At 44.1% G+C, this 26,337-nt stretch overlaps 1 protein-coding gene across 13 annotated transcripts in view; it reads left to right on the plus strand.

Moving 5' to 3' along the window:
- PAK6 (p21 (RAC1) activated kinase 6) overlaps positions 1–26,337 on the plus strand; it is a 345,174-nt gene that overhangs the window by 294,260 nt on the left and 24,577 nt on the right. For all 13 annotated transcript variants that reach the window (XM_085626908.1, XM_085626899.1, XM_085626897.1 and 10 more), the window contains 3 exons: positions 10,962–11,435; positions 18,010–18,143; positions 21,558–21,684. In XM_085626908.1, coding sequence (XP_085483034.1) covers positions 10,962–11,435; positions 18,010–18,143; positions 21,558–21,684 — 735 coding nt within the window. The remainder of the gene's footprint in view (positions 1–10,961; positions 11,436–18,009; positions 18,144–21,557; positions 21,685–26,337) is intronic.

Genomic DNA, 26,337 nt, shown 5'->3' on the forward strand with positions numbered 1-26,337 from the left:
AGGCATCTTTATTGCCCATTCAGAATTCTGGCAGGGTTATTTAGGAGTGCTGCTGTAGCCCAGGCCCCTACTTCCAGCATCTATTTGGGAAGCTTAAATACAACCCTTGGGCTTACAAAACAGAGTTTTCAGTCACTACTCAAGCACATTGTACAGATTATTTAATGTGAAGAGAACAATAATGACACATGTTAGTTTTATAACTCGTGAATGTACAGCCTGTATGTGCAGTTCACGCAGGAAGAACCAGGCAAACGCAACAAAAGGCGCAGGTTCATTATCAAAAATGCAAACCTATTGATAGACCCACCAATATAAAATCACACAGACCTAGACAAGTACACATCCAAAGACTTGCATATGCTTATATACTCACAGACACACTCATGGGTAAACAGACATGCAAAGAAAAACCTAAAAAACAGACCCACAAAAAGAAACCGGAGAGACTGTCTCAGAAAAGTGATGTTAAGTGTCCAGAGCACTTGTGTTACAGTTAGAGGTGGACAAGGCAACATTTTAACAGGGAGAACAGAGCTGAGCCAAGGGTTTGCCATGGCTCTAAGATCCCATGCTCAAGCAGAGCCTTGAAAATGTTTAGCATTTAAACCATGCAACAAACATCATGTTAGAATGCTATTAGTGAACTAAGAGGTAAATCAGTTGTCATGTGTACAGTATAATTGGCCTACATTCCTATTTTGCATGGAACAACATTATAGGCCAGGGGTCTCCAGCCTTTACTATAATTAGAGCTACTTCTGTGTTTGAAAGCTTTATTAAAGAATTGATAACAAAAGGGAGATATCAGCATACATTGCAACAATACAGAATCCAGTGAGAAAACTTAACACTGCTAATATCAATGTTAGAAACCCAAAAAGCATTTTTAAGAGAATTTTAACATTGAGGGAAACAAGAGAAGGGATAAAATAAGGGAGGAAAAGAGGGGGGAGGGGAGGGGAAGAAATAAAGATAATAATACAGACCATGCGTTATCAAATAATTACGGCATATATTCAAACTATATAAATCAGCGATGCAAAATACCATCATAAACAAGCAGTAGTATTAAATAAACCTATATGGGATAACAAAAGGAGAGAGTTCAAGTCATTCAAGGGGGTTTAAAATTTTCTGCATTGAGACGTATAGGTTTCTTCAGGGCCAAGCAGTCCAGATACGTGGTGAGGGGCAACCAGAAAAGATCAACATTACGAACAGGTTTACAAGTGGAGGCAAAGGAGACGTCCAGACTGTGAAAATGGCATAAAGAATTCCCCCAGCCTTGTAAGGAAATAGTAGCTAGAGATTTCCAGTTGGAAGAGATGTGTTGGAAGGCAAGAGCAAGCGTCAGGTCAAAGAGACCGTGTAGATGAACGAGTAGGTTCAAAGGTTCAGAAAGACTACCCAAAAAGAGAAAGGAATTTGTGAAAGAGGAAGGGAGAGGGAAGATACGAGAGAGGCATGACCACACTTTCCCCCAGAAGGTAGAGACAACTGCGCACAGAAAAAACATATGAAAAAGGTCAGCATCAGAAGAGCCGCAAGTCCAGCATTTAGAGTCAGAAGAGGGGGAAAAACGAGATAAAGAAAGAGGAGAGAGGTAGAGTCTGTGATACAGATAAAATAAGGATTGAGTAAGAGAAGCAGAGCGAGAAATTTTTAAAGATCTGGACCACAGCTTATCCCAAAGAGCAATCGGCCAAGTACAACAAAAATCTGTTTCCCAAGAGAGCTCCACTTTAGTTTTGACACGATTAGGGTTAGGAGATACAAAAGATTTATAGATGAGAGATGCTTTAGGGAGTGTAGCAAGAATACTGAGAAGAGGAGGAGGAGGTGACGATGATGATGTAGAGGGGAGAGAATAATAACGATCAAGGATAATTGCCATGAGGGTTGTGAATTTCCGCAAAAAGGAACGAGGGCATCTAAATAAAAGTTGAAATTGGGGAAAAGAGCAAGGGGATGTACCGTCAAAAAGTTGGTTGACCCACATTACGCCCTTTACCCTCCACGATCTCCAAAAAATGGGTCTATTTTTTAGAAGAATAAGAGAATTATACCAGATAGGGGAATTTAAAAAGGACGTACGTGTAACCATGGAGGGAAGAACCAAAGGATTTAAAAGAGAAAAGGTATGTTTGAATAGGGGACAAAGAGAATAGGGATTCCTGGTAGAGAATCGTACCACCTCGGCAAAGGAGAAGGGTAATAGTAAAGAATGTTCAATGAGAAGCCAAAGGGGCGTGAAAGGAGAAAGAGTTGATGAGATCCATCTCGAGGCCTGACGTAAAGAAAAGGATCTATGATAAAGACGGAAATCAGGGAAGTTGACCCCACCATTAGATTTGGGCTTACGGAGGGTGGCAAGAGAAATTCTGGATTTCTTATCTTTCCAGAGAAATCGAGAAAGAAGAGAATCGATTTTTTTTAAAATAAAATGTAGGAATATGAACCGGCAACATAGAGAGGGTATAAATTAGAATAGGAGCAATCATCATTTTAATTGAATCCAATCGACCCCACCAGGAAAGAAAGAGGGGATTCCAGGCTGAGAGCGATTGATCAATCCTAGAAATAACTGCCGACATATTTAATTTAACCGAGGATGAGATGGAATTGGAAAACAAAATGCCAAGGTATTTAATCTTGGAGCTACTCCAAGCAAAACCAGTAGCAGAGAAAAGATGGGGGAGACAGGATGAGGTGAGAGGGAGAATTTCCGTTTTGTCCGAATTGATCTTATAACCTGAGACCAAAGAGAAGGAGTTAAACTCGGATAACAAGGGGGGTATGGAGGATTCAGGATCAGAAATAAACAATAAGATATCGTCCGCATAGGCAGAAAGTTTCAATTGATTAGAACCATATGGGAAACCAGAAATGGAAGTGTTATTGCGAATGGAAGATAAAAAGGGTTCAAGAGATAAGACAAAGAGGAGTGGAGAGAGAGGACAACCTTGACGAACACCCCTCTGAAGGTTGAAAGACGGAGAAAGCTGTCCATTCACAAGAACCGAGGCCTTGGGGGCAGAATAGAGAAGAGAAATAAGGGATATGAATTTGATACCAAAGCCATGCCAACGCAATGAAGCAAACAAAAAAGACCAATCAACCCTATCAAAGGCCTTCTCTGCGTCAACAGAGATGGCAGCAAGAGGGGTTGAGAGTGAGGAAGCTTTATTTAGGACGTTAAGAAAAAGGCGAGAGTTGTCCGATGTAAGTCTACCCTTAACGAAGCCACATTGCTCTTAGCCAATGTGATGAGGCATAAGGGGATCTAGGCGCATTGCAAGTAATTTGGCAAAAATTTAGTAGTCTACATTGACTAACGAAATCGGCCGATAATTTTTACAAAATTGATGATCGCGACCTTCTTTGGGGATCAGACAAATGGTAGCATCTTGAAAAGTGCCTTCTGCCTTGCCGGAGGAGGAAAATGATTGAAAGAGGGTTAAAAGTTTAGGCAATAAAATGTCTGAAAAGTGCAAATAAAATTCCACAGGAAAGCCGTCAGGGCCAGGGGTTTTGCCTTTAGTAAGAGAGGTCAAGGCTGCAGAGAGTTCATGTAGTGAGAGATCGAGGTCAAGATCCGGAAAATTAAGATGAGAATTAGACGGTTTAGGGAGATTCTCAAAATAGCTCTGAATAAGAGAAGGAGCGGGAGGACACTCTGGGGTATAAAGATTCTGGTAAAACAATTGAAATTGCTCAAGGATTTCTTTGTCTTTGTGGAGAAGAGTGCCTGCAGAAGAATAAATAGAGTCAATAAGAGTGCGTTCCTTACGGGATTTAAGATAGTTAGCCAAGAGTTTACCAGATTTATTGCGACCTCCATAATACCTTGCACTACTGCGAAGAAGAACCGAAGAAGCATTGTCCGTAGTTAATTTATTGAATTCCAGCTTAGCTCGTAAGAGATCCGGTGACATAAATTTGTCTGAAGAGGTGTAAAACTGATGCTCCAAAAATTTTATATGGGCCAGGGAGGATTTCCGCTTTTGAGTAAACTGTTTCTTCTTCCGAGAGACGAAGTCGATAATGAATCCCCTCGCAGAGGCTTTAAAGGAATCCCAAAGAGTATGGGAAGAAATACTAGGATCCGAATTAAGAAGAAAGAATTCTTCAACAAAAGAGCGAAAAGAGGAAGAAAAGTTGGGATCAGTAAGAAGCGCGCTATTAAAGCGCCACAGGGAGGGTTTAGGATGTGGTGGGAGTAGGTCAAAATCTGTCACAATGGGAGCGTGGTCCGAGATGACAATAGGTTCAATGGAAGAAGACAAAACATTCTGAGATAAAGATTTAGAGAGAAAAATATAGTCAAGGCGAGAAAAAGATGAGTGAGGAGGAGAGAAAAAGGAATAGTCCAACGTGTCAGGGTGTGCAAGACGCCAAGAGTCAATAAGGTGTGATTGTGAAATGGTATTAAGAAATTGTTTGTGGGGTTTGTGCGGTGTGAAACGGACTGTGGATTTACGATCAAGGAACGGGTCAACAATCTGGTTGCAATCACCACCAAAAATAAATGATACATCCTTATATTGAATACATTTCTTTGTAATTAAAGGCCAAAAAGAACAATCTGCTTGTACAGGCCCATAGACATTGAAAATGTTAAAGGAATAGAGTTCAATAGTAATTTGGCTAATATCCAACGACCTTCAGAGTCCGTCTCCTGGGACAGAACCGTACATTTAAGCCTTTTGTGACCAAGGATAGCGACTCCATTCTTTTTGTTGTCAGAGGGTGAAAATAAAACTGTACCCACCCAACTTCTTTTTAACTTCAGAGATTCAACATCATTAAGGTGGGTTTCTTGCAAGAGAGCTATATCTGGGTTATAGGAAGCCAAATGGGAAAGAACTCTCTGCCGCTTAATGGGGTTAATGAAACCTTTTACATTCCAGGTAACAACTTTGAATTAACAAATAACATAGAATCAAATAGGACAGGAAAAGTGAAAAAGAGGGGGCATGCGCAAAAGACAAGCCGAAAAATAGAAAACTCTGAGGAATATCGATAAAGTAGGTTGAAAAAGAAAAGTGAGGGGTAAAGAGAAATAAAGGAGAATCGGAATTGATCAACCAGTAAAGGGGAGAGAAAAGGAAAAAGGAAACAGGAAAAGAGAGCGAATACAAGGAGAGACAGCACATATCCCAAAGGGATGACTGAAGTAAACATACCTGAGGGGAGTACGAAATAGGACAACGGGGAAATGGCGACACTCAACGAGACAGATCCCCCAAGACGGGAGACCAGGCCGGATCGTACCGGAACAAAGAACATAACCGAAGAGCCAGGTGGAGAGGAAGTCGGTCCATCTAGATAAATGAATAAAGAATGGGTAAGATTTGAGAATAGGAAGAGACACTATGACGATCAAAGGGTGAAAATCCAAGAGCGACACATAAAGGAAAAAACTAAGGAAGCAAAGAGCAGAGAGGTCAAAAAGGATTGTTGAAGGACAAAAACTAGACACAATTATTAAACAAAGGATAGAGGGAGATTAAAGTTAGATACAAGGGAATAAGAAAAGTATGTTTATAATCTAATACGAAGAGACTAATAAACGAAAACAAAGACAGGGACAAAAATGGATGACCTGTAAGGGAAGCAAAAGTTAGACATTTTCAAGTAATCTGTAGGCGTAAAACAGTTAAACAATCAGCCACAAGAAGAGGAAGAGGTCTCCATAGCAGAATTAGAACGGATATGAATGAAATTTTTGAGTTCAGCAGGATCCTGGAAGGTCCAAGTCTGATTTTGGTGCGTAACTTTGAAAGTGCATGGGTGGAATAAACCATATCTAGCACCAAGAGACCTCAAAGGAGCTCGTAGAGATAAAAATTCCTTCCGACGAGAGGCAGTAGCATTTGAAACATCTTGGGAAAGATACACTCTCTGACCCAACCAGGAGACCTGACGCTTGGCCCTGGACGCTGAGAGAACAGAGAGAAGATCTGTAAACTTCAAAAAAAGAATAATGACCCCCCTTGGCTTGGCTGATGTGGACGAGCGAGGACCAAGTCTATGTGCTCTCTGAATATTGAGAGAAGTGGTCGACGGCATATCCAAAAGCTTCGGAAGAAAGGAGGAGAAAAAGAGCACAGGGTCGTCCCCTTCTAAAGATTCCGGCAAACCATAAATACGAAGGTTGTTCCTCCTATTTCTGTTTTCCAATTCCTCCGTATGCTGTTGAAGCGCCAAAACAGATTTTTCCAAAGAGGAGACCCTCTGGGAAGTAGATTGAAGATCCGAAATCTGTTGCTCCACAGATGTAACTCTGTTATCCATGGACGACCATTTCTCTTCAAGAAACTGCATCTTACTGTTGGTCTCCTCCACAAACGGCCGAAGAGCACGAATTTCCTCAAAAAGCATCTCCGTGGAAATAGGGGATGGCGACTTCTCTGATGAAGAGGAATCTTGTTTGAGACGCTTAGAAGATGTTGACGGAGGCAAAGATTTACTTAAAGGTGGCTGTGCTGAGGAGGAACGAGGGAGAGCTACTCCCGCTATTGGCGCTGCTTTGGGAGGAGAGTCCACCGTTGAGTGAGGTAAAGAAGTTACCACAGGAGAGCTCCCCGAAGGAGTAAAGACAAATTTTGGGTTACGTAACTTGCCCATAGAAGCCAATCAGAAATAACCATGCAGCAAGCAAGAGGACGACTATAAAGGAAGACCAGAATGTGAAGGCATCCACTCACATATAATGCGACAGCAGTAACCATAGGAGAGCTTGGGGAGTGAATAAAGAAATGTTCCAGAAAACAGTCCAGGATAATCACATAGGGACAAGCAAGTGTCGGTCTATGCAAAAATGAAGAGCGCAGGGTCAGTGACCAACCAGGCCATGGACGCTCCCGTCAGAGGCAATGGTGAACGTGACCAAAGGGGAGGCAGAAACATAGTATGAAAGCCATCGTCGGAGGGTTACCTCATTCCAGTAGCATGAAGCAGCACAAGCAATAAGGCAGTCATAGGGCAAGACGGTGTCCAAAAAGAGGATGTATCAGCATTCAGGAAGCGCAGGACACTAAAAAATGGCAATGTGGAGCAAATGCAGGCAAGCCAGCAGTAAGCACGAGCATCGCGCTTCAAACAAAATGGCGGCCGCTCTCTGAGGAGAGAACGAACGCGGTGAAAAAAGAGGCAGTCCAGCCCTAAAAATGGGTCAAAAAGCGCTCACCAGAAGCGCGCTGCATTCCCACATCCAAAACCGATGTTCGCTATGTTTTTAATCCTCTTCGGAGGAGAACCGGCATAAAAGGAAAGCTCCGGTGCGCCGGAGGTCCCGCGTCAGGCGGCCATCTTGCCCGGCGCCGTGACCACGCCCCCAATTAGAGCTACTTCTGATCAGTAAAAATCATCATGAGCTACTGAAAGTCAAGAAACTTGCACATTGTTGCCAGACAGCTCTACACCCAATTTCATTGAATTCAAACCTAATGTCCACAGAGCCAGATACTATGGTTTGAACAAAATACTTTGACTATGGGCACTATGACAGGGCTGCCATGTGTGTCAGTGAGAGCTTGGTCTGTGGGGATGTATGTGAATGAGTGGGATATATGTGTATGGGTGACTGAGAACCTGTGTCATACTTGTGGCACATAACTTTCGCCATATGTAACACTGTTACAAGTATAACACAAACATACAACCATTTTTAAAATGGTAGAAATTTAAAGTGCAGAAACATTTTCAGCAGTTTAAATTTCTCCCATTTGAAATAAATGCTGTATTTTTCAGTTATAAATATGGGAGCCTTTCTACCAGCCGCTGGGAGCAAGATGGCTGCTGTGGGTAAATGTAATGCTTTGAAATAAGAGAAAATTGAACTGAAGAGTAGACTTTGTTTATATGCATTCCATAAGACTCCTCATTTTAATTTCTCTTGTTTTGAAGTGTTGCATTTACAAACAGCAGGTATTTTGCTCTCAGTGGCCTGTATACAAAGTGCCATATTTATAATAGAAAAATACACCAATTTGTGTAAAGCATACTGCTTTCACACTCTGAAGATGCTGAGGAAAATCTACAAATGGCTCCCAAGCAACACTAGAAATACTGTCACTCACACCCTAATCACCAGAAAATTGAACAACGGGATCTCCCTCTATGCCGGGATCACCAAGCAACTCCCTAGAAGACTACAAACCATACAGAACTCAACAGACAGAGCATCCGCAACCTCCCACACAGAGCTGACATCAATCACTCCTCAGGGGAGTTCCTGTGACTCCCGATACACAAACGCGCTCACTTCAAACTTCTCACACGCACATTCAAGGCGCTACACAACTTAGCTCCCACCAACCTAAACAGCTGCATCTTCTTCCACCAACCATCCCAGATATCTCCTCCTCGCAGGAGTCCTACTCGCACTGATCCAACCCAACCAGATCAGGACCGGTGTTCCCTTACATTGCTCCTAAAGTGTGCAGTGGCTCCCCACTCCACATGAAAGCGTCCTACTCTCTTCTTAAATTCTTCAAGAAGCTAAAGATCTGGCTTTTTAATTATCCAACCTCCCATAGGCAGGGCTAGACACACGCCTGCTCAGCACCAGGATACCCTTGCAGGTGATGGTGCACTTAACAAATACACATAACATAACATAGACTGCATTGCCTTGATGCAAAGATTAGCTTCTTGCATGGTAAGTTGTCCACAAGCCATCCCTAAATTAGGTACCTTGTAGGTGACTAAGTCATAACTATCCTTGATTTCTCTGACTTGATGACAGGGGCAGATATACCAGCTTCAAAATCTTTAAATTGTCCTTTTTAATTTTCATTCTAAATCATGCAGCAAACCATCATCATACCATTTTTGACACCCCTGCCAAGCATGGTGCTTCCTCATGATCGGAACATCAACATTTCCCAGTCTTAGCCACTCATTGATGACCGGGTGTCATTCAGTCCTGAACCATTACATGACGGGATTATGATATGCATATGTCTGTGTGGTTAGGACTACACATATGTGTGTATAAGACATATATATATATTGTATTATTTGTTCCTTATTGTCACCTGCACTGCATTGGCACCAGGAGCACCTCCATTTTTTAACTGTCTCCAAAATATTTTGCTATGTTTCCGTAATATTGATTTGCATCAATGATTTCTTTCAGTATTGTATTCATTGCTGTCCTATAATAGGGTGTGCAATGTTTGAGTCTCCGTATTGACCGCTGAATGACCTCCGAATGGTTCAGAATGGAACATTGTATTTACAAATGTGTGTAATGATAAATGTTTCTTGGAATATGAGGTTGCCCCTTTGTTGTTTTGATATTACAGCAAATCCCCTTCTTGCCACCTTCTCTAGAAACCTCTTTCGTTGACTCCTAGGGGGCACTCCACTTCATTCCATCTGTGTCTACCCACTGAATTTAATCTTCAGTTTGTGCTTTCTAGAATGGTTTAGCAGAATGAGGATCTGACCTCAAAACCACTTCTACACCAACTACCTCGCTTCTCCGATAAGCATCTTCTGTGCAGATTCCTGTAAACAAACATTAAGGAAGCAATTTAATTGTTGGCGGAGAGAGAACTCCGTAGCAACTGTGACGGAGTTTCCTCCTCACCAACACAGTGGTTAGACCCCGATTTTATATGCTGGCGTACCATGGGTTTGGCCACTGAGGGGACTACTCCATCGCCACCTTAACCAAACTTCTCTGACGGCTTCTTCTCTGTTGGGCTATATGTCTGTCTACCTAGTTAGAATGGGCAGCAAAACCTAGTGGTAAGGGACCGTAAAAAACAGAAACTGCCCCCCTCGCCAAGGGAGATGATTCTCATGGCGAAGCGGACATTATCTTTTTTTATTTTCAAAAAGAACATCCCGCTTCAGGATTTTCTTTTTGAAAATATGAAAGAAACCAGTTTGGTGCAAGGCTTCGTCATGGTGAAGAAACCCTGCACCAAAGTGCAAAGAGCGTTGACAGGAACCATAGTGATGGCAGCAATGCATAATTTATATATGACCGCCAGCTTGGTAATCATTTATAACTTACGCGGGTGGGCTCTCCATCAGCAACGGAGTAATTTACTCAGTAGCCCTTGTGGAGATACAGGCCATCTGTATGTATGTGTATATAGATATATCTATATTTCAATTATAAACAAACCATTCAATACATTTAATCGCAAGACACACTTAACTTCAGTCATACTTATAATGGGGCAGGTGTATGAGGGCAATTCAAGTGAAGCCGCACTCTAGATGCCCAGGCCGACTTCTAGTCTGGCCAATATAAATCTGGAACTTGAAGACGAAACACTGTTGTCGCTGCCCCTTTGTCAAGCTATTTTATGCTTTTTTTTGTATATCACCAGAGGGGAACAGAGTCACACAATCAAACCTTGATATGAGCCAACGTTCATAGGCAGGAAGTGAGTGACTGAATGAATTTCCTTGTACTACTCCTACCATGCACTGAATCTCCGGCAAACGGACAAGGGAACTGAGTCGCACTGTGCAAATGACCCTGCACTGTCAAGAGGTGGGGGCTCAAAATCAGTGCTAGTCCTAACATTTTCACCTTAGCAATATGATCGTATCCTCTCAGCGGTACTAATTTCCGTCTCTTTGCAGCATATCCTGTGGCAGTGTGGTTCTTTTAATAATTTTTGTATTTTTTTATTTTCGCCCTTGTGACATTAAGCTCACCTCGGTGCATTGGAAGCCTTGCCTGTCAAACCATGCCTTTTTGTCACATGCCTCTGTAAAGTCCATCTTCGTTAAAGGGGGTGCTGAAGCATTCACCCTTCATTTTATCATGAAATCAGAAGTGCATGGGTGTTTAATCTCAGTCTACACACAGAACGGTGCTCCTTGTAGCCACTTGGAATTAGGTTAATATTAATCATTAACATGTATTGGAACTTTTCTTATTACTATGACCATAATAGTAATTTTCCTTTTTTTTTCTTTCACAGCCCAAGGACGCGTTCCAGTCCCTTCAGGTTAGTTCCCCACCTCGCGTACCCTTGGTTAAAGCCCTGTCCCTCCCCCCTAATAACACTCCACCGGATTACTTCAGAGTGATTTCAGGAGATACAGACGAGCAAGTTCCACCTCTCCAGCAGACCCGGCCATCCCCAGCCGGGTCTCCACGGAACAGACCGATACAAGCAAGCTCTACCAACTTGAACCTATCACAGGATTCATTTGCCAAAAACCAATTTGCCAATCAAGACTCTCTTGTTGTGACCCATGAGCAGTTCAAGACTGCACTAAGGATGGTGGTTGATAAGGGAGACCCTCGTATGCTGCTTGAGAACTATGTGAAGATTGGCGAGGGCTCCACTGGTGTTGTATGTATTGCGGTGGAGAAACAATCGGGCCGTCAAGTGGCAGTGAAGATGATGGACCTCCGGAAGCAGCAAAGAAGAGAGCTTCTGTTCAATGAGGTAAGAAAAAGCATGATGATTTGTAAACAATGATGAAAGGTTACTAATAATGTTTTAGTAACGAGTTGTTGGAGGAAAATGGAAGATGTATAATCTGAAATATGAAACATCCAACCATGAAAAGCAGAAGGGTTTCAGCACTCTAGGTAGAATTGCATGCATTATCCTGACACACTTGTTGACCATTTTTGATTCCTTTTCCAGTATTTTGGCAAAACCATTAGGTGGTCTCCTAGCATTGCTGCCTTACCTCACCTTATGGAAGTGCTGGTCCTGGTTATAATTGTGAATAGAGTTATGCTAAATGGCTCTTTGAGCCTAGAAATATTCTTAAAAACAGATTGTGATTTTATATTCCAAAACACGTATAACAATTTGATCATCTATGATCGGAAAACTATAGTTCTCATACAAACTACATTCCTGCTTGGTGCCCCATAGGAATGGCATGTATTTACAGGGCAATCTTTCAGAGAATTTGGCTAAATAACCATCATTTTTATAGGTAATTCTGAAAGAGCACAAAGTTTCTGAAATGTGACTGGATCTCTTTTCAACTATGGTAGAAATATTTGAAAGCTTCTTTGGACAGTGTGGTACTCAGAAGTTTGCAGAGTCTTTGGCTGAGACTCTTCCAGTGTTGCAGTCTCTGGACACCAAAGTATATTCCATCATGTTGTAGTTTTTTAAAGCGACATTGTTAGATGAAATGTAACTAAGCATATTATAGGTTCCTGGCTGGAGGGTGATATTGGTCCTGTTTTGAAGGTTATCGGGACCTTTACCTAAATATTATTTATGCATAATGCATAGTGTTTTGAATTTGATTCTGGATTCAGCAGAGAGACAATAGTGAGTTGGTTAGATAAGGACAAGTTTCAGCAAGTGCAGGCACTGCCTGCCTTAAGTTGCCCTCAGCATTTTGGCAATGATTTTCAATGGGAGCCCAGTGTGTACCACATTACAGCATTCTGGTGAGGACCAGCCCCCATGTCAGGTTGATACCTTCTTGTCTTTTGAGAAGTAGAAGTATTTTCTGGAGGACAGGGAATTGAAATTTAGTTTATTAAAGTTTGACCTCAGTTTTGATTTGTGGAGTGAAGTTGAAGCCCAAGTCGAAATTGAACTCCTAAGTTTCAGATTTGATGGGATGAGGAGTGAGTAACTCTGGTTAGAAGACTTGTTGAAACAAGGTGGCTTTTTACCCCCTGCCTCTGTATAGTAGGGTGTGTTTGACCTTGAGAAATGAAGAGCTTCCTGCTTTCCTGTGTCAAGCATGTGCATAGATTTCATATCTGTGAGTTTCTCCATTAAAGTCCTTAAGTCCTAAATGACCATTCATAATGATTATTCAGAGGTTGAGGAATTTGAGATTTGTTGATGGTAAAAGATATATGTATTGCACGGATTAGGGTTGTATATAGGTAATTGAATCTAACGCATATATTTGGTACAACAGCAATGCTATTTCCACTCTAGCTTTTTCATTATCGCAGTCTATGGTGTAATTTATTTCTTTGCAGTTTATTTTGAAATATTGCCAGTGAGCTCTTCCATTGGGTATAAAGAAAAGTGTTTATGGACATCCCATCACGCTTACAGGTCTAGTCTCTGTGCACTGTCGGATACTGTATCTTCATTACCATATGCAGTTATTAGATTTACTAAGCTTGCTGTGAAGTTGAGGAACAAAGGCTGTGGGTAAATTCTAATAGGAATACTAAAGATCAAGGAGCCAAAGCAGAGGAATGACTGCTGAATTCCCAAAAGGAGATAGGTTCTGAATGGTTAGATTTGAGAAACAAGCAGGAAGCGGCTAATTAGAGGTTTATAATTCCTTTAGACGGGGAAAGTTGTGAACATCTCTCCCTCCTTAATGAATTCAGAAGGATGGCCCCTGATTAGACCTCTTCTATTGCTTTGATAAGGAGAGTGGGTACCCTCAAGGTGGGGGGAGGGGGTGAACACGTGATATAGGTACGTGGGCAAGGAAGATGGTGATTAAAAAATGTCTATTAAATATTCAATAGGCCAAGCATACTCTGGTCTCTGAAAGACCAAACTAGGGGATAGAGCGGTAAAGAAGGGGAATCTGGTCAGAAGGGAATGGCAGAATGGACAGTATGGATGTGAATTAAATTCACTTAAACAAATGGTTAGAAGTATAGGCTAAAATATCTGTTTTCAAATAACTTCCTGTGCTTCTGTCCTTGTCCAGTGTGTGCCGCCTGCTTTCCCAGCGCCTGTGTCTGCCTGTCACTGTGTCTTCCTGTACCTCAGTCGCCTTCTCCTACTCCTACTTTCCTGCTATTTCTCAAAAATAAATTTTGAATGTGCAAGTTGATGAATTTGGAGAGCCTGGATCTCTCCAGTTCGTACAGTGTTATCTTTCTGAGGCAAGTGATATATAATTATATATTGGAAAAGTGGTGACGCAAAAACCCATTTTTCGGCGACTTCATTTCCTGTGCAAGTTCACACCGACTCAGATTCTTGTTTCTGTGACGAAGCAGGATGGGGTATTTGAAGCTTGGAAACAATTTCTGCGAATGAGGTGAAGGTGGATGTCTTGGCATGACCCATCTTTCTAGTGATGGCTTCGCATAAGGTGATCTTGAGCAGCAAAACTCTTGCAGTTGCCAAAGAAGCAAAGACATCAAGGGTAGGCATGGATAGCACCTCTTACCTTTAACTTGCCCTTTGCTACTCCTGGTGCTGTCCTTACTAGCCCTATACTTACAAGTCGTGAAGGCTGTGGCAAGACAAGAAATTAAGCAGTTCTTTCCAGAGTTCTTTATCAGCAAAGACAATTGGGGAGAAGATGTGGCCTAACGGCTAGGGCCTCATCTTCGACCTCAAATCTGGGGATACGGGTACGAATCTTAGCAACGACGCTCAACATCCTGTGATTCTGGGCAAATCACTTAATCTCCCCGTGCCAACCAAAAATGATCATTTCCTTGTGTAACACAACTGGGGCTCATGTAAAGCACTCTGATACCTTAGGGTCACGCTTGCGCTATATTAACCCCCCCCCCCCCTAAAAAAGAAAAAAACAGACAAAGCTGTTAAATGGTGCAAGAGACTGCCCCTTTTATTCAAACCAGGGCTCAAAGGGTGTGTGATGTCACTTCTAAACATATCATATTGGTGTAGTGAGGTCAGTGGAAAGAAGGATCGTCCAATGCCTCAGTGATTGTGACCACAATATGACTGATACACTTTTTCTGTAAGAAACAAAAAAATCACTCATTCTTTGTATGGCTTTCCACTGAGGCAGTAAGCTGCTGTATCCACTCCATAAATGACTTATCAGGCAGTACTTGGCTTGGTCAGTACTAGTGGAAACTAAAGATTGCTTGCTTTGAAGATATTCTATTTACACCAGTAATGCTGCTCTTTCCCCCAGTGAATGTGGTGAAAAAGCTTTGGCACCTGCTGCGGCATTTGAGGGTCGGTGCAAGCCGCTGGGATTGAGCCCTGGAAATCAGACCCTGTTCTACCTTCATTGTTTGTCGGCAGACCCAGCCTAGAAATTCAGTGCCAGATGAATGTCCCTCCCTGTCAATCCTCACCCTGAGTTCAAGATGGTGGCCACGTATTGTGGATCAGCCTCTTTCCTCCCATTGCTCAAACCGTGGTGGAGAGACTAGGACACCTCAGTGCACTTCTGAGCCCCGAGGCACTTGGACATTGCTCGAAGGAGGCCCCTGAGAACCCTGCAATGTACCATCACTGCTAAGTATTACATCTTGGACTACTGCTGTGTGTGTGTTGATGTGTAGCACTGGGAGGCCAAGTTTGTCCATATTCTGAGATATTAATGCTGTTCGCCTCTGCTATGTTCTACTGCTGAACTCGCTCTGTTAAATACAGTGTTGTGGCCCAAGGATCACCCCAAGGATTCTAATGACAAAGAGGTTAAGGAGAAGACGTATTTCTTTTTATCGAATGGCATTAATAAAAGGTCTCGCAGGTGGAGAGAAGTGAAATCTAAGTTGGCAAACACAAAGAAGCAGGTTCAAAATCTGGACTTGAGGACATTGTCAGGAAATGCAAGTTCCTTCTCAGATAGATAAGGTATGCCTTATAAAATTGATCGTTTACCTCAGTGGTGTCCTTGGCAAAGGAGGTAGGCAAAGACCAGGATTCTGGGGATGCTACCGATGACTGAAGGTAGCGATACAAAGTTACTTTTCGAGGGATAATTTGTGTTCAGAGAGGAACCCAGACTGCGTTTGGACATTCAAAATGGTCTGTTTTCCTACAAGAGTCCTGGACATAAAACTCCGGGAGCCGGGACGATCATGGTGAATCTATGTGATCCATCTCGGAGTGAGAGACCGTGACAAGCTAAAAGGAAGAACATGACTTTCAGGCACAGCTTCCATGATTCATGTCAAGGGATCCACATAGGAAGGAACTTCAAGGCATTACAAATGCAATGAATTGTGGGATTTGCTTTGGTTCCATGTTACTCTATTCCATGGTCATTCTCTCAAAGACGGTCTTTACAAGAGTTTTTTTTATGGCAGTACATGTGGCTGAGATGGCAGTTACATGGGGAACCTGACACTTGAGGGTCTACTTACTGATGGTGTAACATTTAAACTGCATATTTTGTGGGGTTTGCAGATATGTGCTGATCTGTTGGTTTACATTCCCGACCATTTTTCTTCTTTCCTGGTCTCCCTCCTTCCACATTTTTCTTGCACTGTTTTTGTGTTTGGGAGCCAGTTGTATATGTTCTATTCACATAGATTATTGCATGTAGCTGAATATATATGTTCTTTGTGTGGACTTTTGCTTGTGTCATGGTGTAACAAAGTACGCCTGTCAAAACATGGACTGTATTTGACAGTGGCCATTGGAAGCAACCAATAAGCAATACCCAGGGTGTGGATACTAGAGTTCAGATTCGCTTCTTACAAGGAGCGTTTTTGTTGTCTTTTGGAAAAGGCAAAAAAATGTAGAACGAGACATGTTACCTAAATTCTTACCCAACAAAATTTGAGTCCTGTCAACAACTAAAAAAACAGTTTGTCACCTGGATCATGATATTGCCAGATGTTGTGAGCATATAATAAAATGTTGAAAAGGGAAATCTTTAACGCTTCAGTGATAAAGTTAAAAAAACTATTTGCATCTTGTTTTTAAAATTATTTCTAAAGATGTTGATTTTGGAGAGTCAAAAGAAACAAAAGTACATTCCTATACATGGTAATACATTCCAATACATTGTAGTGAATGCCAAAGCAGGTCACTGGCTGTCAAAAAGGAAGCAGTTATTATAAGTTAATATATATGATCACATTTTAGAATACATAAGTACTGAGCTGACCTAGTACCTCACCATTCACGAAGGTAGTAAGAGTACAGTTTGCATTGTTCGTGATGGTGAAGCTAATTTCAGAATACAAGGAGTAGGTGCTCAGAAGCGTGGTAGAAAGAAGATCTTAGATTACTGACCGCAAAGAAGAGAACTCTTTCCTAGTTTTATGTTCCGTGAGAATACAGGGTGGAGCAAGCTACATTTGTGCTTGAAGGTAACTATAACTCGCACCCTCGCTATGCACTGCTTATGTCTCACATATTACATCACTCATGACATTTTCTATGACCTTATTGTGACGACTGAACTGACCTCATTGACGACAACACTGTGCATAGCGGGCCCGAGTTATAGTTACTTTAGAGCACGAGTTGTTTTTACTTAAGTTAACTTTAACAGGTGAATATCAGTGGTTTTGTTAGTTTAAAATGGTATGTTCCAACTGACATTTTCACCTAACTATAACGTCCCTTTTACATTTTTTCCCAATTAATTTCTATGTTTTTTAATGCAAAGTAAGGTATACTTAGAATCCTAACTACAGAGTCACTTTAACCTTTGTTTTTTCGTGTGTGTGTGTGTATATTGTGTGTGTATAGACTTTGCAGACCACCAGTCTTATCTGTGCCCATTGTGTCCCCCCTCTAAACTTCTCGTGAAGCCACTCGATTTTCATAGCAGCCTGATGCACACAACTCTGATCACAGAGATCGGGACTTTCAACCGAGGCTGCACAATTACCACACTCATGAAAGTTCATTCCTACCCTGATGGACTCGTAAGGAAACCGCCTCTAATCTATGAGACTTTTATTAATAAAAGATTTCTGGATTGTGAAACCAAAACAATGGTTAACATGAAAATCTATTTCTTGCTATTTGCAGTTTCCTAACATTTGATGTACGCAATGCTCGGCTGTTCTCTTATATACAATATGGTAACTTTAGAGTTGAAATGAAAAGAGAAACGTTGTACGTGATATGATGTCTCCGCAAACTGGGAGAACCACATGTATACGTATATACACACACACACACACACACACACACACACACACACACACACACACACACTCTCACTCACTCACTCACTCACGCACCAAGCCACGAAATGCGATACACGTTTTATGCAGAGGGGTAGCAGGACATTTCTCATGCATATCCTCTGTGATGGCAGCAATGCAGTGCAAAGGTCGCCTGCTGGTTCTTCCCGTTGTTCACTCTGCAGTGTTCCCTCTGGCAGGTGGTCATCATGAGGGACTATCGCCATGTCAACGTGGTAGAGATGTACAAGAGCTACCTGGTGGGTGAGGAGCTGTGGGTGCTGATGGAATTCGTTCAAGGCGGGGCTCTTACAGACATAGTCTCACAGACCAGGTATGTATGATTTTAAGTCTAGTGCCCATTACTGTCCTGCTTAATTATGCAAAATTGGAATCGGTCAGAGCTGTCTGGAAAAAAAGCTGTAGTTCAGAGTGTGTAGAAACATGAAGAGGGATTCATCTTTCCCACAGAGACCTACAGCGTGGAAAAATAGGAATTTTGCCTTGCATGTCTTCCTTCTGCTGATCACTTTTTAGAAAAAAAGAAAAGCCAGTTCCGTTTCCCTTTTTGTTTAAATTGCGGCTGTGATTATGCTCTGTGACCTGATGGCCCCTCAGCTACTTTCTCTGGCAGAAGGCATTGTGATGTCATAAGTCAACTGTAATAACATTACAGTTGAGCAACTACATCATTTCTTTATTACAGGTGAATAGGGATGTCACAGTGTAATGGTAAATGGGTTCGGAGAGAGTAGCTGATCACCTGGCAGGGTATCCAGGCGCTGCAGCGGGTGTATAGGCTGAGGGTGTTGAGAGTGAGCTAGCCGGTGAATTGGTCAGGTTTTCAGCTTCTTGCGGCATTTACGAAGTGAGGAGGAGGCCCCGATGTGTAGAGCTGGGCCATTCCACGTTTCGGCTGCAATGTGGGTGAATTCTAGACCTGTTCTGCTTTGGAGAATACAAAGTGCGTGTGCAAGTGAGAGTGAGGGTAAGCGCATGTGTCTGGTGGGTTGGTGTAAGTTAAGGCGGTTGTTAATGGTTTGTGTGTCCTATGTTGTGTTATGCCTGGTTTGCATGTGTGAGGGGTTTGAACTGGTGCCATTTCTGTATGGGGAGACTGTGGAGATCCCTGAGATGTGGTGTGATGTGGGTTCGTCGTGGGAGGTCTAGGATGTGTCTTGCCACAGCGTTTTGGATGGTCTGAAGTCAGTAGTGGGGTGGTTAGAGATTCAGGCATCGCGTGCATTACCGTAGCCTAGTCTGCTTGTGATAAGGGCTTGTATGACCTTGTGCTTGGTTTTTCTGGGAATTAATTTGAAGATTTTGCAGAGCATGCGAAGTATGTGAAAGCAGGAGGAGCTAACTGCATTGACCTGTCCTGCCTTGTTGAGTTTGTTGTTGAGGATGATTCCCGGGTTTCCTAAGCGGTTGGTTGGTGTGGGTTCAAGCTCTGAAGGCCACCAGGGATCGTTCCCGTTCCTGAAGATCAACACTTTCGTATTGTCAGAGTTGAGTTCCAGGCAATTGGCTTTCATCCACTCTGCTATGTTGATCATGCGTTCGGCAGAGTTTGCTCTGGAGGTGGTGGGCTTGTCAGACATTAGTAGGATGCCATCGGTGTAGAACATGATGGAGATGTCATGTGCTCTGATGACGTCAGCGAGCGGAGTCATGTAAATAATGAACAAGGTTGGGCTGAGTGATGAACCCTGGGGGACTTCGCAGGCCAAGTTCTTGGGTTCTGATGTGTAGCATTGTAGTCTGTCACTGTGCTCTCCCTGTGAGGAAGGACCATACCCAGTTGAGGCCTGGTACTTTGACGCCTTTGTCGTGCAGTCTTCGGATGAGGGTGGAGTGTGATGCTGTATCGAAAGCAACTGAGATGTTGGGCAGGATGAGTGCGTTAGATTCTCCCCAGTCCAGTATGGTGTGGATCTCATCTGTGGCTATGATGAGTGCCTTTTCTGTGCTGTGGTTGCTTCTAAAACCTGACTGGGTATGGTTGAGTAGATTGTGGAGTTGTCCAGGTTGGTGGTGGTGTTGGGTGAGTCTGTTTCAAGGGCGTTGCACCAGTCAGTTCTGTTATTGTGTTCCTTTCAGAAGGGCAGATTGATTCTGGTGGGTGCTTTGGTTAGCAGTGTAGACATTTGGAAGTGTGTGATAGAGTGGTCGGTATGAGCGATGAGGCGGAGTTTCAGTTAAAGTTGTTGCTGGTGGGGAAGATTGGATCCAGAGTGTGTTCTGTGAAGTATGTCAGATCAGAGGCAAGCTGGGAGAGTCTAGTGTTGTTCAGGCTCTCAAGGTGGTCTGTGGAGTAGGGGTCTGTGGGTCCTCTAGGTGGAAACTGAGGTTGCAGAGTAGTTTGAAGGCCTTGAAGTTAATGGTGAGGGGAGCGATGAAGTCTGAGGTGAGGTTACTGAAATAGGTTTGTGGTGTGGGTGATTTGTATGCTAGGTTACCTTTCTAGGTGAAGCAGTCATTTGTCTGGAGTCTGAAGTGCATGTGTTCCATGAAGGGGGTGTCTGAGTCTGTGGCGCATTTCTGGTGTGTTTTTAGATGATAGCAAGTCCACCTCCAGGTTTATGAAGATTGTCTTTGTGTGTGATTTTGTATCCTGCCAGGATGGCCACGGCGATGTCAGAAGACCACGTTAGGTACAGCCAGGATGGATTCCACTGTTGCCGAGGAGGTTCCAAATTTCAGTGGCGTGTTTGCTGGGCAAGTGGGTGCAGAGGAGCATGCATGCGAGCGTTTGTTGAGATGTTGGTGCAGCATGTTGTGAGGTGATGGTCTGGGTGGGCTGTGCAGGTGTGTGAGTACGGGGGATGTGTGCATGTGAGACGCTACAGTTGAAGCGGCAGTGGAAGCAGGAGAAAGGTCCTACCATGCTGAGCGGAAGTCGCCTGTAATAAGGAAATTCGAGGTGGGCGTTAATAAAGGGTTTGCAGGCTCCCATGTGTTATAAGCAGATTTGCACGCGTTCTGCAGCCGTCAGATGGCAGTTCCCAAATGTATTTGCAGAATATGAAGGGCGAATGTCTGCAGTATCCCTCATAAAGGATTGCCTCGCCATAAAAGAAGTACATGAAATCAATTCATTTTAATGTCTATAATTACAGACTCCACATTGTGATACAGAGGATGTACAGATGTTATTGTTGCTTTGCTCAAGGCCACTGTTTATTCTTCTGAAAGAACTGCAGTCAAGCTCTTAACGATGCCACATTTTTGTTTTTCTAAGAAAACGGTTTGTACAGAGTAATGTATCCTCAGCAGTACATTAGAAGGATATTGCAAGGCGCAGGCTGCGCCGCTTTATAATAACACGGAACTCTCCTGTGACTTGCAGTCTCCTTTTGATGTGCCCATTTGGGAAGTTATTTCTTGTAATCAGTAGGCAAAAGGAAATGTAAATTACAATACTTTAAGGAATCGTGTGATTCGATGTTAGTGGGTAGCGACTGCCACCTGCAGGCCAAAAGTGGAACAATGCCCATCGAACACCACTACCCGCTTACACTAAATGGAGTCCAAGCAGCAAGTGTGTGACCTTATTTTCTTATGACCGGCGCTTTCTGACGTCCGAACAAACCTGTGATAAGAAAATAATACAGACCCTATCACAAGACTATATGCCTCTCTCGGAACAGCAATAATACATTCAGCTTGTATATAAAGTTTCATTTATACACTGGTTTTTGCTGCAGGGCCCCATTTGATGCTAAGATGTCTGCATTTCTGCTTTCAGATTGAGTGAAGAACAAATTGCAACTGTGTGCGAGTCTGTGCTGCAAGCCTTGGCTTATCTTCACTCCCAGGGCGTGATCCACCGAGACATCAAGAGTGACTCCATCCTCCTCACCCTCGACGGGAGGGTAGGTGGCGTCCAGCTGAGCTCACGTTCTTGCCACAGCCCTTCTGCTTCTGACCCGCCGCGGCCAGGATGCTTTCTTTCATCGTTGTCTCCTTGGAGATGGCACCTGCAGCTCCGCTCTTAAAGCCCAAAGCCAGACCAGTGTGAATTGTTAACCAGAGCGATGCAGATATCTCCCAGCACATCCGTATTAGTCACATGTCGCTTTCTTACATTTATTCAGGGCCGCCTCATACCTCAAAGTGTGCATGTCCTTTATTCGGCTATGCCTTCTCCTTCTTTTGAAGTACATGTCTGCCTTGTATCTTTATGCACAAAGTATACTGTTATCCACCTGCTGTCTAATATTTAATTTTGATGTCACATACATTTTTGTCACAGCCATCCTTCATGATCACTGCCTTCCTTCTCTAATATTTCAGTTTCTTTCTCGCTCTTTATGCCTTTCTCTGTGGCCCCTGCTCATCTCTTTCCCCTTCACTTTGCCTTTCTTTGTTTACCTCTCCCTTCTGCCTTTAGATGCCCTTATTTATTTATTTATTTATTTATTTGTGTATTTTGTAAAGCGCAGCAGCTGCCCCAACGGGGCGTCCCGGCGCTGATAAATCATGGAACTTAGAGGCTAGGCACCAATGGGGCATTATATGGGGAAGAGATGTGTTTTCAGGGACTTTCGGAATGCTAATTCGGTTTGGCAGGCTCGTAATGCAACCGGGAGGTTATTCCAACACCGAGTGGCACAGACCTCGAATGTTTTCCCTCCGGCGCGAGTACGTTTAAATCTAGGGGTTTCCAGCAGAAGTAGGGAATTTGAGCGTAATGTCCTGGTGTTGACATACGGTCTCAGAGTACTTCTCAGATGGGCCGAGCCTTTGCCCTTGGAGGCCCGGAAAGCCAGGGTCATGGCCTTAAAAATACATCTCTTGGAAATAGGGAGCCAGTGGAGTTTACGGAGGTGTGGGGAGATGTGATGTCTGGCAGGAATTCTCTCCACCAGCCGAGCAGCAGCATTCTGGACAGTCTGTAGCTTGTGGCATAGGCCTGCTGTGATGCCAAGGTATAGTGCGTTGGCGTAGTCCAGGTGAGATATTATCAGGGCTTGTACCACAGTCTTACGGCAATCCATCGGTAGGTAGTTGATGAGCCGTCTAATTGTCTTGATCTTAGCAAAACAGGATGCTGCTACTGTTTGAACCTGGGCGTTAAAACTGAGATGATTATCCCAGCGCACTCCCAGGTTTCTCACCGAGTCTTTAGGCGTGGGGGCATGGCTGAGATCATCCGGCCACCATAAATTAGAATCAAGAGGGGATGATGAGTTAAAAAACAGAATCTCTGTCTTTCCAGCGTTGAGTCGGAGGGAATTGGAGTCCATCCAGCTAGAGATGTCTCTTAGACAGTTTTTCAATGGGTCGAAGGCAGTGGCAGTGGGGGTATCAAAAGTGAAGAGTAACTGAATGTCATCAGCGTAGGAGGTGGATTTAATCCCAGTTTGCGCAATCAGTTTAGCCAAGGGGGAGAAGTAAACATTGAACAAGAGCGGGCTCAGGGAGGAGCCCTGTGGGACTCCCCATTTTAGTGGTCTAGCGGTGGAGGTGTAGGGAGGGGTGTATACCTGCTGAGTACGGTCACCCAGGTAGGAAGAGAGCCATCTCAACACTGTACCGCCGAAACCCAGGTCTCTCAGCCTTCTCAGCAGGATCTTATGAGAGACGGTGTCAAATGCTGCTGAGAGATCCAGCAGCACTAACACCGCCCTCGACCCTCGATCCAGGGTCCATCTCACAGAGTCAGCCATTTCGACAAGGGCCGACTCCGTGCTGTGGCCCGATCGAAAGCCGTGCTGAGAGTCATGCAGGAGCCCATGGGATTCGATGTAGTTGGCAAGCTGGGCGTGCACCAGTTTTTCCAGAATCTTAGCTGGGGCAGGCAGGAGAGAGATGGGCCTATAGTTACTAGGGTTATCTGGGTCAAGATCAGGCTTCTTAAGGATGGGGACTAGGGACGCATGCTTCCATTTTGCGGGAAAAATGCCCGTTCTCATGGATTTGTTCCAGATATGATTAAGGAATGGATTGAGCAGGGGTGCCAGTTTTTTATATTGTTTGGCTGGCAAAGGGTCCTTAGGGGAGCCAGATTTACAGTTGAGTAATTCTACCAGTGTGTCAGCCTCAGAGATATCTGCAAATTCTAGCAATGAGGGTGACTGTAGCGGGTACGTAGTAGATTCCTCAACCGACCCTTCACTACTGGTGATGGGAAAGGAGGAGTAAATAGCCTGGATTTTTTCCTCAAAGAATTGTGAAAGTTTATCACACAGAGACTGGGAGGCTGGTTGAGTTCGAGTCAGAGCGCTGGGGTCCGTGAAGGATCTGACTATGTTGAAAATCTCCCTGGCGCCGTTACTGGCATGTTTAATTCTGGAAGCCAGGAAGTCCCTTTTATGATCCTCAATCATTCTGCGGTATTCTTTGAGAGCTGTTTTATAGGTGATTTTACTGTCGAGGGAATAGATCTGCCTCCAGGAGCGTTCGAGGGCTTTGCATGATGCCTTTTTCAGGCGAAGCATGTCAGAGTACCAGGGTGCGGATGGTGTGGCCCTGTAGGTTTTGATGGGTTTGAGAGGGGCCATAGCCTCTAGGGCTTGGCCGATCCAGGCGTCGAAATGGTCAATACCACCATCCGGATCAGATGATGGGGAGGGTAGAAAATTATTTTGGTGTTCCTGGAGCGTTTCAAGAGTGATACGACTCCAGTTTCTGCCTGATACTTTGGGGGCGATGGTAGGTCTGATAGAGCGGGAGATGACGATCTCAAAAGGGATGAGAAAGTGGTCTGACCAGGTGACCGGGATGGGAGAGGCTACCAGAATGCTAGGTAGGTTGGAACAAATCAGGTCAAGGGTATGTCCCGCTTTGTGAGTGGGGGAATCTATATTTTGCTCTAGATTGCAGGTCGCCAGTGTAGAAATAAAATTATTGCTGTGCGAACATGATTCATCGTTTACGTGAAGGTTAAAATCTCCTAAAGCAGTGAAGTTGGTGTAGCGAGTGCTAAGCTGAATGATGTAATCCGTCAAGGCCGGCAGGTAGGAGAGGTTGGAATGGGGAGGGCGGTAGATAAGTATTCCAGAGCAGGAGGTGGACGAGGAAAAATGGATAGTAAAAGGTAGACCCTCTATGCAGTCAATAGGGTCATATGTAGGGAAGGAAGCCGTCCATTTGGATTTATGGATTAAGGCAACTCCACCCCCCTGTTTACCGTTAGGTCTATTGGCGCAGGCGATGCTGTAGCCGTCCGGTAAGGCAAGAGTGATGGTGGGGTTAGTGGTCTCATTCAACCAGGTTTCAGTTAAGAAAAGCAGATCCCAGTTGTTGTCCTGGAGGGACTGCCAGATGTCGATAGCATGTTTGTTCAGAGACCTGCAGTTAATCAGTGCCGCTCTGAGGGCGAAAGAAGGGTCGGCTCCATAAGAGGAAGCAGAGCACCGAGCGAGGGCCGGGCCAAGAGTTGAGTCCAGAGAGGGTAGTGAGAACTGGCAGGTTTCACATACGTAAACGTGGCTCTGGGCGTCCGGGATAGACCAGAGGCAGGTAGGGCAAGGAGAGGGTCTCAGAGACTGCAACATGGTCCGAGAATGGATTGTGGGGGTAGTGCTGGTGAATCGGGCAGGGGAACCGGCTCCGGTCGCGTCATGATCGCGGACGAGCGCAGACGAGCTTGCCTTAAGCGCGCCTTTGGCGCGCAATCGGCGCGCCCGCTGCGCTCGTCCGTTGCGCTTCCGGTAGATACACATGTATAAAGTGAGGGGGCGTGGCCTCGAAGTGGGCGTGTCCCTGTCGCAACGAGGACAATGGCGGGAGAAGTGGATCGGCGATTTCGGCCGTTTCTAGCGCTCGTTTTTGATGCAGAAGGGTGCCTGCACACTGTACTCGTGTGTCAGGAAGTGAAGGTGGGTGCAAGTTAAAAACACAGAAATGCAGTTTTTAAAATGAAGAGCTGCGCAAAATTCTAACTGCTCCCGGCTGTGCCTCAGGAGGTTCCGTAATTAATCTGCCGCGCTAGTGATCAGCGCGCTATTTGAAGGGCTTGCAGGGGGCGTGGCCTCGAAGTGGGCGTGTCCCTGTCGCAACGAGGACAATGACGGGAGAAGTGGATCGGCGATTTCGGCCGTTTCTAGCGCTCGTTTTTGATGCAGAAGGGTGCCTGCACACTGTACTCGTGTGTCAGGGAGTGAAGGTGGGTGCAAGTTAAAAACACAGAAATGCAGTTTTTAAAATGAAGAGCTGCGCAAAATTCTAACTTCTCCCGGCTGTGCCTCAGGAGGTTCCGTAATTAATGCCCTTGCTCCACACACCTTGCCTCTGCTTCTTTCTTTCTTTCTGTCTGCCCTTCTCTGTCTCAACGTCTTCCTTTCCCCTCTGAATATTTGTTTCTCCTTTTCTCTATTTTCTCAGAATTTGTCCATGCTGTCATGGTCTCCTCATTAGCTGTCGTCTTTGCCTTTCCTTTTTCTCGGACCACCACTTTATTCATTTAATCTCTTCTGTCCCTCAATACCCATCTGTTTATTTTTATATTTCATCAATTTACTTCTTCATTCTACACTTCACCAACTACCAATTCACCGAAGCATTATTGGTAAAGGTAAGAA

This window comes from Triturus cristatus, chromosome 9 (assembly GCF_964204655.1).
Source record: "Triturus cristatus chromosome 9, aTriCri1.1, whole genome shotgun sequence".
Taxonomy (NCBI): domain Eukaryota; kingdom Metazoa; phylum Chordata; class Amphibia; order Caudata; family Salamandridae; genus Triturus; species Triturus cristatus.